The sequence below is a fragment of the Protomyctophum parallelum genome (assembly GCF_964188405.1).
Source record: "Protomyctophum parallelum genome assembly, chromosome: 22".
In the NCBI taxonomy this organism is placed as follows: Eukaryota; Metazoa; Chordata; class Actinopteri; order Myctophiformes; family Myctophidae; genus Protomyctophum; species Protomyctophum parallelum.
In genome coordinates, this window is record NC_139714.1 from 9,109,675 (window position 1) to 9,123,659 (window position 13,985).

General features: G+C 44.6%; 1 protein-coding gene across 1 annotated transcript in view; it reads right to left on the reverse strand.

Annotated features, from left to right (window-relative positions):
* fgl2a (fibrinogen-like 2a) overlaps window positions 1-10,987 on the reverse strand; it is a 23,187-nt gene extending 12,200 nt beyond the window's left edge. The window contains exons 1-2 of the mRNA XM_083757773.1: window positions 10,025-10,987; window positions 5,735-5,936 (exon numbers count right to left, since the gene is read on the reverse strand). Coding sequence (XP_083613899.1) covers window positions 5,735-5,936; window positions 10,025-10,669 — 847 coding nt within the window. The 5' untranslated portion in view covers window positions 10,670-10,987. The remainder of the gene's footprint in view (window positions 1-5,734; window positions 5,937-10,024) is intronic.
* Between the last annotated feature and the right edge of the window lie 2,998 nt (window positions 10,988-13,985).

Below are 13,985 nucleotides of genomic sequence, written 5' to 3' on the forward strand. Positions count from 1 at the left end.
TAACTTCTAAGAGCTGTGTGTGTGTGTGTGTGTGTGTGTGTGTGTGTGTGTGTGTGTGTGTGTGTGTGTGAGATGCCTGTTGATCTGTACTGTTGCCAGTGATGCGTCTCTCTCTGCAGCATACCCTTATCTGGATAGGAACCTGGCCAACAACCACACAGTTCTACAACACATTCTGGGGTTGCTGCTTTTTAACTGATGATTTAAGACTTGACACAATATTTTAATTAGAAAAACAACGACTCAACCAAACTGTTGATCTGGTCTGAAGATTCATAGCTTACGATAAAATATACACGGTAGAATCCTGCAATTTTAATTTAACACCAAATGTACACCGGGAGGTTTTTATTGTCCGTCTCTCCATTATGTATCACTCTCTGTCCAGTAACCATTTAAAATGCAATTACACTGAAATTACAGAAGCACTTAATACCCACAGAGGCCTTTATCACTTGACTCTGAGCTTGGTCGTGGTTTCGTCCGCGTCATAACTGCAGCCCTTCCGCTGTTAATTGTTTATTTCTCTTGGACTTGCTGCATAACAGTCACTGCCTGGCACCACGATTTTCACTTTTCTTTTTGTTATTTATTCTGCTATACACCCGTGCCAGAGTAATTTGCAGATCCGCGAGCTCGGACATGACAGATTGATCTACCGAGACAAGGCTTTTCTGACCCCGGCGTAGCCGGCGTGACTAATGGTGGGGTGGGGTGGGATGCCCTCGCGGCGGCATCTTGGTGCTGAGCCCAAGACGTAATGAGGGTTAGTCGTTTTCACGCTGGTTTGAGCGCTGAAGGTCACGACCTCCAGACAAGCAGGAGGGAGAGGAGAGAGGATGGATGGATGGGGAGACAAGGGGGGGGGGGGGTTGTAGAGGTAGAGCAGTGGTTCTGGGACAGTTAATTTAGTAAATTAAGCGTTCATGTCAAACTTCCGAAATTGCAAATTGATATCTGCTAGTTTGGATTTTTGCCATTTCTGGCCAACCTTTCTGTTTCAAATTAAGTGTGGCTCATGGAATTTAAACCCTCCTTTAAATGGGCGCATTGACAATGGTGTTATAATACCATGAGGGGGCCATTGGGTTATTGCAAGTTACTTTTATGCCTTTTACCCCTTTTTCTCCCGAAGTCGTTATGCCAATTAATTTCTCCCCACACTCATTTCTGTGTGTTGTCCCACCCGACTTCCTGACCACAGGCCAATTGTGTTCGTATATATGGGTGCTCGACAAATCTTATGCACCACATTGTTGCAACTTAACAATGGCAGCTGAACGGCTGCCTCGTTAAGTGGTAAGTGGTGTGGATATATTCATGCTGGGCCCTGCTCCAGAAATGGTTGGTAACCACCGGTATAGATTTCAAAGGCCTCCGCCTGCTCTCTCGTTTTCTCCCTATAGCTCCCTCGCTCTCTTGCCCTCTCGTTCCATCGCCCACTTCCCCAACAAGCTTCCTCTCTCTCTTCCTGTCAGTACCTCTGCTTTTAGCTACACCAGTCCTTTGAGCGTCTCTCCATACGGAGTGTATTGGAATGTCAGGGAGAACCTGACTCTGTCACGTATAAGAGAATCTGCAATGATTATAATTCAACAGCAGAGCCAGCGCACCACTTCACTTCCCTCAGTAAGGCGAGACAAAGACACTTGAGTGCTTGACCTCAGCCAAACCTCAACGTGAAGCCATTTAGCCGTTTCTTCTGGTTTACAAAATTTGCATCTTTAATCATCATTTTCAGTGAGAAGGAGGCAGTGTTGCATGTCAGCACAGAGCTCGGTTTATAGTTTGAGATAAGATATTAAAAAGCTGCCGTGACCAGAATTTTCAGCGTGCATCTTTGAAGTATGTCTGAAACGGTTCCCATGTCATTCTTTAAAGCATTAAACAAATAGTGAAAATAGCTACAAGATCTACAAGATCACAACACATTGCGTTGTCGTCCGTTGTTTTTCCGAACCACCTCAAGACGGCTCTCCTGCGAAATGTGGTAATATTTTAGATTTACCCATTTGACTATGTGAAAATAGCATATGGTAGGCCTAGCCTATACAAGCTTGTGGGTCTCGACCAAGTGCTTGGGAACCAGTAGTGCTGCCAGAATTGGCCAAAAATGATATTTGAATATTCCTTTTACATGTATTCGAACAATTTTCGAATTATTTCGAATGTCGAATATATATGGTTTTAATATGAATATGCTGTAAAACGTTCTCTTTCTTTATCTATATGGTCCGGTGCTGTATGGGCCGCGGTTGGTGCTCAGAAATGCATTCTCTTGAGTCTTGCAAGATCAAATGAATGATTCATAATTATCTTAATAGCCTAATTTTTGTATAATGTTTTAGTTTACGTGGCACAGAGTCTCGCCAGAACTCACACAGCAATTTTATTGTTATTTTTTAAATTTGAATCTTGATTTAAAATATTCGATTATTCTTTTATTTTTTACATTAGAATATTCATTCGAATGTGGAATATTCGTTGGCAGCACGTGCTGTAGTGCAGTGTTGGGCAACTTTGGGCGCCAGTGCCAACATTGGCACATTTTTTTAAATGAATTATTTAAAGAAATGTAGTCAAATAAATAAATTACATGATCCTGCACATTCTACTAGGGATGTCCCAATACACTTTTTTCGTTTCCGATCCGATCCCGATATACCACAATTTCGGTGTTAGCCGATACCGAATACTGATACCAGAGAATAATATATATAATAATAAAAAAATAGAATATTTTGAAGTCCACCGACCGGGAATAGTGTTTATAGCTATCTAGCTATATATCTCGTGTTGTGTTTATAGCAGACCGATACAGATATGACCAAATATTAAAGGTATATTCAGTGATTTCCCTCAAAAAACCTTAGGTTTCGTTTTTGGCTGTGGGACCCAGCCTTTCGTCCAATCAGGATAGAGAGTCAAAAACGAAACCTAAGGTTTTTTGACCCTCAGGGGTTAACTGGGGACAGGGAGGAACTCCTTATATGGCCAGCACACTCTATAGTAGGGAGGATTATCACAACAAAACAAAAAAATAAGTGATATTTGAATTAAGTGAAATCACTGAATATACCTTTAAATATGGGCCGATCCGATACCGATATACTCTGACTGGGGACGGAGTCTGGGAGATAGGTGGGTTATGAGTCTAATGATCATCATAACAATGTGAAAGAGAATGTTTAAAAAGAAGGAAACACGTTATATTCGTGGACGATCACAAATAAAATACAAAAAAAGGTGGCAGAGCCCTGCTGTAGTCAGTGTAGTGACCCGGGGCTAACATGCTGTAGGGTGAAGGTACTGTACTGTAGACGTGGCACAGTCAGTCAGGATAACGGAAAGGCCAATATAAAGTGAACGTCCTCCCTCAGGGACGTTGGCTCTATAACCCATTCTGACCTGAGATCAGATTCTAAAAATGTATTCTATGTCAGTCGCTCTTCGATTAAAAAAAAATAGCAGACCTACAAGCTCGTAAGCGCGCCACTCGGTGGCGCGCTATGAGCTTGTAGATCTGCTATTTTTTAACATAGTGCTAACACTAAAATGGGTTCCCGCCCAGAATGGGATAGTGGAGTGTGCTCTCCTGGAATGGCTTTGGCCAACTCGCTCCAGGTAAAGTTAAATAAAATATTGATTCAATTACATTTTATGGGGGCTTCCTCTGTTGGCGATTGAAAGATGCCTCAGTTTCCCAACCTCCCCAAAATGACTCAATGTGCTCCCTTACATTGTGCAATGTGCAAAGTAAAAATCGTTTCTGCCGTGGCAGAAACCTTGTATCTCCGTGTCTCCTTGTATCTCCGTTCTATTTTTTTCTATTTAAAAAAAAAAAGTAATGCCATACTAAATACTACTGTCACATAAAAGTAGTAAAACAAAAAATAGGCGATTGAACTACAAGCTCACAAATTTCAATTTTTGAAGATGTTTTTGGTCTACAAGCTCACAAATTGAAGATGTTTTTACAGTAGTCGTTAAGTGTGTCTGTATGTTTTTATAAATAATGAAACAAGAAAACAACAGCCTGTGACTACACCCCCCCCCCCCATTTCCTGAAAAGTAACAGTTTTGGACATACAAGGCATTCTGCCCCCACAGTGACAGTGTTGATATGCTGACGTGGAAGTTATCCTGGGAGAATTGTATATTCTGGGGAGGCGAGATAGGAAGCGCGTGCGTCTTCAAGGTTTGTTTGGTGTTTACAGTTCAGAGCCCCCTATAGTCCTCTCTTATGGATGATTAGATTGATTCCATGCCCCAGCCAGCATGCACCTAGCTCACACCACCAGTTCGGGCGGCCAAAAACTCACCGCTATAGCTGCTGTAGTGAGATTGTGTGTGTGTGCGCGCGTGTGCGTGCGCGTGCGTGTGTGTGCGTGCGTGTGCACGAGCGCCGCAGTGTCCTGTCCTGTCCCCGGCCGTGCCTGCCTAACTGTGTGCCGTGCTGAACGGAACGGGGAGGAATAGAGACCAGAATAGAATGGAATAGGAGTGATATTACTCAGAGAGACGTGGAAACCAGGGCTCTGCAACGCTCCACAGAGAATAGACCAGAATAGAAAACAATAGCAGGTAACCAGGGTTCCATTTGTAATAGAAAAGGGTAGGTAGGGGCATTTTCGTATCCACTTACGGTAAGCTCTATATTTCAGTGTACAACAAATAGTATAAAAAATAAATAAATATAAATTCCAAAAATGTCACATTGCATCGCATTGTGAGTTTGCAGGTCTGTTTGTGAACATTTGCCCAAAATAGGGAGGCGAGGGTTAATGCTGTGAACAATATCCAACATATCGGAACCTAAAGGAAATGCATGCATATTATATTCATTCTGAATTTCTGACCAGAAGCAGAGACGAAAACATATCCCCACCGGTGTTAAAATATGAATGACCAGAGAGGGGGAGATCAAATTCAGAGGCATGCATGGATCATCTCCCCCTCCCCCCAGCAAATCGAACCATGTAGGTCACCGGTTCTCAACATCGGGCCCGGGGCCCACCAGGGGGTCGGGTCCATTTGGTTCGACTGTATCTGACCTCGTCTATTTGTCTGAAATCGTCTATTTTCAAGATGTCTGCCTCTTTCTGGTGTTTTTTTACAATTTGGCCAATGTTTCACCAGTTTTTATAGTAGGCTATAGTTTGTTGATTACTTTAGCAAATTGTCTTTTTTCTTTTCTTTCTTTCTTTTTTTCGGTATTAAAATGTTCTTAAAAGTCCTTAAATTGGGTTTGTGTCAAAAATTCAGCAATGCATTGAGACTCGGCCGTGCTCGATTCTGCTTCGATGCAGAACGTGACATAATCGATTATAATCTGTACCATTTATATATTTTTTAATGTTAAGACCTTTATGTCAAGGAGACATGGAGAGTGATTGATTGCACAGCAGTTAATTTTTTTTTATATCTTGTTCAGTATATCTGACAGCTTGTATTGACTGATGAAAAATAATGTGCAGTAATATAGAAAAGTGTGATGCATCGTAAAAATCGAATCAAATCGTTACCTGGTGAATCATATTCAAATCGAATCATGAGGGCCAATGCACATACCATACTTCACTGTCATCTGGGGACGCCCCAAAAATCACGTGGGGACCCACATATCATTGTTTTGGTGTCCTTGACATGAAATAGTTTGAGAGCCATTGATAAAGAAACAGGCTTTTCCAGAAAACAGAAGACATTGATTTGTAGAATCAATGTGTGAACTCACATTGGGGGCCTTGCTGCTGGGGACACTCCTTGTTGCAGGTGGAGCTGAGCTTGTTGACCACGCCGCTGATGTTCTCCACCCTGGTGTCCACCATGGCCTGGACCTTCTCCATGCTGAGCAGCTTGCCGTCCAGGCTGCTCTGCAGTGTGGAGATCTGGCTGCGGGCGTTGCGCAAGCTGGCCGACATGCGGTTCATCTTCACCTGCATGCATGGGGTTTTGGGTGGGAAGCACACATGGCGTTTGTTGTTTTTCTCACACGCAGGACAGGAACATGACTATTTTTGAAAGAGGCACAGTAGCAAAAGGTGTGTGTGTGTGTGTGTGTGTGTGTGTGTGTGTGTGTGTGTGTGTGTGTGTGCATGTGCGTGTGCGTGTGCGTGTGACGTTAAACTGCCCCGTTGTAACCTAACTACCAATGTAGTATGTGCAGATTAATAGATGCACTCGCAACTTCAGTGGGGACTGTGCGCTTCATTACGATCGCAAGCTTGCATATGGCGCTGCTCACCAATTTAGTATACAGCCGACCATGAGCAGCTACCGGGAAGAGAGTAAGAAGCACTCTGCGGTGGATAAAGACTTCTAGCGGTGTGTCCGCTATAGCTGATGCTGAACAACAATGGCTGGACTTTTGGGCTCATGGGAGCAGCTACAGAGAGCGCTTTGACACAGCTTGGAATCATAGACTGTAAAAAATATGGACAAAGTGTTCCCCGGGTCTAACATGGACGTAAAATGAAGCCTGTTCTTCCTGCACTGTAAGTCGCCATCTTTCTAGATCCGTTTGGGCCCAGCTGGCCATTGGCTGGCTCCGTTTGGGCCCAGCTGGCCATTGGCTGCCCAGACAACGAGGCGGGACTTCCCCCCTTCTTCTCCGTTGGTTTTTATTTTGACTCGAGTGGGTGGGGACTCCCGATCATAGACTGTAACGGTAGCCACGCCCCTCAGAACATACGCGACTTCATGGTAATTTATTTTATAAATGGGACCATAATTTTCCAAAAAGAATATTATGATATTAGAAATGAGACTTTAAACTAGTGACTGGAAGCAGAAAGTATTCATGACCATGTTTATTAAGGTAATACAGTCTAGGTGAAGTTGGGCCCAAATACATGGACTTACATGGGGCTATGGGTTTTTTTGGGTCCAGTGACAGCGCCACAACAGGCCATTATATGAACTTTCAGGAGTTTCAGGCTTCACAAAATATCTGTCTGACTGCCCCCCTGCTTGGAAAATGCCCACGGACTAGTTGTTAGAGGGGGTTTCGACAACTTCCCGGAAACGAGACAGGAGGGCTGACAGAGTGCTGTCTCTGCTATGATTGTCAGCCACCACCATGCGGAGCCACTACTGCTGCTTGTGCCCATGGAGTGCTGAGTGACATGACATGCTTGGTGTATCATGAGGACACCCCATTTGAAGGGACCCCCATCAGAGAAGATTTGTACGGCTCTAGTGATTCTCAACCATTTTAATTTAAAGGTTAGACATGCATTAGGCTATGGACCCCAATTTAATGGCATTTCTATTTCTGGGACCCCCAATTTATATTGTAAAATCAATGTTATTTTCTGAGAGCATACAAATGGTTCCATTTGCACACTCTCTCTTAGTTTTACAATATACATTGGGTGTCCCAGAGATAGAAATGCCATTAATTGGGGGTCCGTAGACTAATGCATGTCAAACTGGGGGTCCTTTAAATTAAAATTGTTGAGAATCACTGCTAGAGCCGTACACATCTTCTCTGATGGGGGTCCCTGGAATATCTTTTCAAATTAAACGGGTTGAGAATCACTGCTAGAGCCATAACATTCTTCTCTTAAAGGAGAATTCCATACTAGAAGGCTTTATCTTTATTTGTAGTTGTTACGTCCCCACAAAAGAGGTCCAGGTGTTATTTTGTGCAAAAGTGCATTATTGGCTATTTCCGCTACCATGAGCCCTCAAGGAATTGAATTGAATTGCATTGAATTGAATGGGGCTATGGGGTGTTGTGCTAATTCGCTTATTTCCATCAATTGTTTTGTATATATCCTCTCTTCATAATAATAGTATCCCAAGCGGCACACTTTACTACTTATTTAGATGGAAATAAGCGAATTAGCACAAAAACCCAACCCCCATTGAGGGCTTATAGGGGAAATAGCCAACAATGCACTTTTGCACAAAATAACACCTGGACCTCTTTTGTGTTTACGGTAGAGGGTGCTCTTCCACAACCTGTGAGTGAATCTACGGCTTCCGGGCCAGGGTGTGAAAAACGGGATTGAAACAAATCCAAGGCGGTTTAGTATCGTATTGCTGGATTTATACAAATACTTTTTCTCTGCTTTCTGTGTTTTTGGTGAAAACAATAGCTCTATATTCACCTGTCAATAACTACGGAACAACAACGGAAGTTCGCGGTAACACACTTTTCCCCACGCAATGAAAGTAGAGACTTTTGTGATATTTGTTGACATTGTCATAGAACAAAATATTGTGTGGGTCTTGAAAGATTAGTAATAACAGCTGGCAGTGTGTGCAGACTGTTCTAGAGAAGCCCTGGCAGTTAATGCATAATTCCACAGATACTGGTGAATATGTGTATAAATCAGCAGCCCACCGCTTAATTAGTTTAATTTGGAATTTGGAGCAGAAAGTGCCTTCTGGCAGAGTGGTCGCTTAGACGCACCAATATGACTGACTGGCACACTGCGCAGCCACTGCCCAAATTATACCCACATTTGGCAGATGGAGGCTTGTTTTAATGTCCCAGGGCTACAAATACAACCCAGTGTGTAATTGTGTCTTTTTGTCCGTTTAATGTGCCAGAAATCTGCTAGAGGTCAGTGTGGTGTAGCAATGGACAGGAGAGATGACTCGCATTCTGAATGAGAATGTCATTTGATTCAAATTTAATTTAAATTCACATTCAGGTTGAGTGCACCTGGGGGGGCGAGGAAATCCTCTCTGACCTCGGCACTTTGCATCCAGTGTGTTCATTAGGTGTTCGTTGGCTTTTTGGAAGTTGAACATAAATTAGTTTTAACCACTTAAAAACCTAGCCACAAACATTTCAACCTTATCTTAATAGAAATGCTCCTCACTAATGCTCATTGTAATATGGTGCCATTTTTGTCTCACAGAGGAAGGCTGTGGACAGTTCAGAAACCCGCCTACCTGTGACATCATTGGTAGGTGGGTTTGGTCCCCCCCCCCCCCCCCCCCCCCTCCTTACGGCCTACCAGCGGGCCCCGGCCCACAGATTGAGAACCACTGGCCTACATTTGGACACCAGGGTTAAAGTGGTTAAACTATGCAGTGTATAAAGGTTAAAATATACAATTTGTCACATACATTGCTGTATGCAAAATTTGTTCTCCGCATTTGACCCATCTCTTGGAGCGGCGAGCCGCAGCCGTGCCGCACTCGGGATTCATTTGTAGTTGGACGAACCCCCCAATCCAACCCTTGATGCTGTTGAGTGCCAAGTAGGGAGCCATTGGTATGACCCAGCCGGGGTTTGATCAAGGTTCAAGGTTTCTTTATTTTGTCTCCCAAGGAAGAAATATGCCTTGGACCCCAAGGACCCGCTCTGCAGCATACAGATACAATACAATACAATACAATACAAAACAATACAAGACAACAAAGGCACACAGTGACCCGTACAACATTAAAAAATCACACACCAACATACCTAGTGCAAAAAACAAAGAACATCACCTCATCACCTTCGACCCCTACCCTGTCTGCCCTCTGCAAGGACACTGTTTAGGAGTGTGATTGACAGAGGGACAAAGGAACGCTTGTTCCCCCGACCTCTTAGTTTCAGGGGGTACACTCTAACCACAAGGACACTCAGCTGCTATAGTTGTTGTTGTTTAGATTCTGTCATTTTGAAAATTATTAGGGTTCCGAGCAGGTGATGATCTGGATCAACTAACCCACTGAAACAACCCTTTAGTCATATCATTTCTGAAGTGTTAAACTGGATTTTGTAACTCTTACCTGATGACACATCACATCTCAAGTAAAAAACAAACAAAACAATCCTTTCAGAATACTGAACAAGAGTTTCCGATTTCAGGTTTCTATTTCGGGGGAATTGAACCAAATTTGAGCACGCTCTCAGAAACAGGAAATTATTCCTGAAGTATACTAGTACATTTATGACAGCTGTTCAGGGTGCCACAGCCACAGAATGAAATACTCATTTCATCATACCATGTGGTAATTCTTAACCACCACCAGCATCTTAAATGGCTTTTCGATGTAACCAGAGCGTGCCTCTTACCTGCATCTCCAGCATGCTGCTGGGGTACAGCGGCATCCTCGAAGAGCCTTGCCCCGAGCCTAGTCCGTTCCCTGCGCTCCCAGTAACCATCCCGTCTCCCCGCACCACCACCACCTCCTCTCTGCTGGCCGTGGCAGCCTGCTGCTCCTCCTGCCTCTCCCCTGCGGTGCTGCCGCCCGCGTCCCCCCCTGGGAACGGCACCTGTCCCTCGTCCGCCTGCGGTGCGAAGTCGCCTGCCTCGGCTCCGGCGGCGGCGGCGTGGCTCCCTCCTCCGCCGCGGCCGCGGCACTCCAGGCAGTTGCTCTTCAACTTGTCGACGGTCTCTTTGAGGCTCTGCAGCTCCTTCAGGGTCTTCTCCAGCAGCCTGAACTGCTTGGGCAGCTGGATGGTGAGCGGAGGCAGGCTGAGCTGGTACAGGCACTCGCCGCCCGCCGCCTCGTCGCCCGCTCCGGAAGCCCCGGCGGCGCCGCCGCCACACTGTCCCGACGGCTTCAGCTTCAGGGCGCAACTGGCTCCTGCTGCCGAGTCGGCTCCGTAGCGCGGTCCTTTAGCGTCCCATCTCTGCCGGCCGTTGGCAGAGGGGTCCGGGACCACGGCGGCGGTGAGCAGGAGAGTGGCACAGACGCACAGCCAGACGGTCCTCATTCCGCGCCAGTGATTATGTTGATGATGATGGGGTGCGAGTGACAGGTGCAAGTTTGTAAAGTGCAATTAAGTGTGCGCGGCGCGTAAAGTGCAATTTGAGTGGTTGCGGCAGTGTGCAGGTTTTTAGTCCACGCGTCTGTAGTATTGAAACCAGGAGAAACGCGCGCGCGCGCGTGTGTGTGTGTGTGTGTGTGTGTATAGGAATGTGGAGCGCGTGTTCCGATAACGCAGTCGCTGGGAGTGTGTGTCTATATAATGTGTGTGAGCGCAGTCTGCAGGAGGGAGAAAGAAAGCGCACAGGGAACTGCCTCTGCCTCAGATAGCTGTGTCATTAATATCAGGACAGAGAGCGAGAGCGAGAGATGGTGGGTGGGAGGGAGGGAGGGCAGAAGAAAGAGAGAGAGAGAGAGGAAGAGAGAGAGCGGAGTTACACAGGATAGGAGGGGCAACGCCGTATTGCGTAATACCAATACATTATCAGCAGCAGAGAAAGAGAGAGAGAGGTTATGGGAGAAAACAGAGAAAAACAGGAGGATGGGGATGGGGGAGTGGTACTGTAGGTGTTCTGCATACCGTTGTCTGCATGGTTTAGTCCAGCATTACTCAGCCTATTTCCCTTAAGAGCAAAGTGACGCACAGGAGGAATTCTTTCTTCCCCTTTTTAGTCTTGTTCTTACACTTTGCTCTTTACACTGTTATGGTTTGTTGTTTTGGCCGTGGTCCCATCGCTAACCCTCTGAGTCACATTCCAAGGCGGTTCTGAATTTCCGATTCTGAATACGATAACGTCCCACCTGGAAAAACAATCCCAAAGATACGTTGTTTGTGTTTGTGCCGATCGTGGTCTCTCTCGGGAGGAATTAGGCTCAGGTGCGTGTGTTGCAGCCACATAGAGCTGTGGTCCCCAGGGGGTCCTTGAGGGGTTATCAGGGGGTCCCCCGCAACATTAGCTAATACAGTACCAAAGTCCTGACGTCACTCCTACCTCTGGGTCACGGAAGTATTTTTTCTATTGAAAATCCGAAAGAGAAATCTTGCGTCACATAAGAACTTTGTTCCAAAAATAAACAAATCAGCCTGCATGGCCATTCTGTCAGGCATGATTTATGATATTGAGTTCTTTTTTTTATGTTTGTTGATGTTTCATAAAAAGAGAAAAAGAGAAAAGAACCCGCACACATCTGCTCCAAAAGTTATACTTTATCGATGATCAAACTGGAGATGTGAGTGATCCATCCATTTAAATAGACACCAACGGGTCATGTTACCAGTCAGTGGGCGGAACCAACACAACATGGTCATCAAATCATTGATGTTTCATATCCATATAATATGAGTTAAATCACCCGACTCATTTGTCTAAGGTTTGTCTAGGTGTAACCACTTTAAACACAGATCGACTATTTTGTAAATGGCTATCTAGCTTAGATCTGTAATTAGAAAATCTGTACTCTGCCACAGGGCTCAAGGCAGTATGTGGTCAACATTCAGATATCAGGACTCTGTTTGTGGGCATACTACTTAAAAACTCACCTTTTCTCTCTGGCTTTTAACGTTATCTGATTTTAATGTTTACATATTGTTCTTGTACTGTTTGATGTCATTTGGTTGTGTTAAATGTGGGTCGATTTGATTTGATCAGTGGTTTAAATGAAGTGATATTTAATAAATTCCAAATATTCCCAGAGTATTCCGCGGCAGTCCCCCTGGACTGGCGTCATGGCACCCTATAGAGAACCACTGCCTTAAAGTCATGCCAAGCTATACCCCAACTTGAAGCGACATCTTTGAATTCATGACGAGCGCCACTGCTGTAACGTCACCGCACTGGTGATTTAGTGGCACCGTTCCGTGTCTAGGCTGTTTACAGACTAACAGCAGATTGAAAACTTAATGAAGTTTTTAATGCGCACACTTGTTTACTTGCACACTTAATTGACTCAGATATTAATAACAGCTTGTGGTGGCGAGGGTCATTCTTTAATGGTTCTCAGATTAGAATGATTGGAATGTCTCATCTTACACACTCGCTCCCACAGACACATTATTATTAATGCACGGATCCATTTTCACGGAGTTGGTTTTGATAATAATTAAGCCATGAAAACTATTAAAGCTGTTTGTTTACTCTGCGGTGAGCGGGAACGCCTCTGGCTCTGGCTTGGGTCCAAGCCAGAGATAGAGCTGGGGAACGCTGTGGGGGCTTAGCAATGCCGTGAGGAGTATGTATCGGAATATGCCAACTGCATAATATTTTATCCCAAAGTGCCATGTTAGCCTGAGGTGTACTGGGAGTGGATGGTACGTGTGGATAACCTGATTTCTGAGCTTGTATTGGTGCCACACTGTAACTTTAAATTAATTTAACACCGAGAGTGTATACCCATGTAACCACTTTATTAAACAACTCTACTTTCTAAATCATACACCATTTGAAAATCGGATCACATAGAGTTCAGGGAGAATTTGGGGTTCTTCCCTAGGGCCTACTTGGAGTGTGCATGCTAAATGTCAGGCCGATCGGTCGAGCGGTGCCGGAGATTATCGGATTATCTGATTTAATTGGCTGAGGTTTGACACATGACAGCTAGTAGCTGCATACTCTGACCAGCGTTTGTAACTAAATGGTTAGTATATTGTGCCCTCTGTTCTGTTCGCGATGAGAGTAATCTCTTACAGCATCCCTGTGCTGCTTTCTGCGGAACGTGATCGTTGTGCAAACAGCCTGTCGACAGTAGTAAGTGATAGTGTATGACTCACACACTATCACACTCTCACAGGCGTGTGTGCACCGCTGCTCTGTGTACACCGCACTCCGACTGACGTCAGTCAGAAGGCATTCTTTTCTACAGAAGAGTACATTTTGGGATTCCTTGGAAAGTGATTTAATCTGTAACTAAACACCAAGAAATAAAACTGAAACTAATAATGAAATAATACAACATTAAACAAAGCATTGGAATATCTAAACTGAAACTATCAAACCCATCTAACTAAAACTAAAACTAAATTGAAATTAACAAAAACAAAAGTGAGCTCCTCAGAGCAGATCACCGCCAGGCCGGGTTTCCTACACTTGGCCCGCAAAAGTTGGAAGACAGTCATAGCCAATTGGAATGGAATCTGCTAAAGCTGACTGATACTGTACATTTCGGATCACATGACTCCAGAGATAATCTGTATTGATTTGTGGGAGTTGGGACACAATTTGTAGTATAGCAAAATGCGTGTTTTGAAGAAAACGTGAAATGGAAGCGGGCTGTTATAGTGCCACCATGAGGCCGATTTGAAACACTTAGGGCAGAGGTTCTTCCTT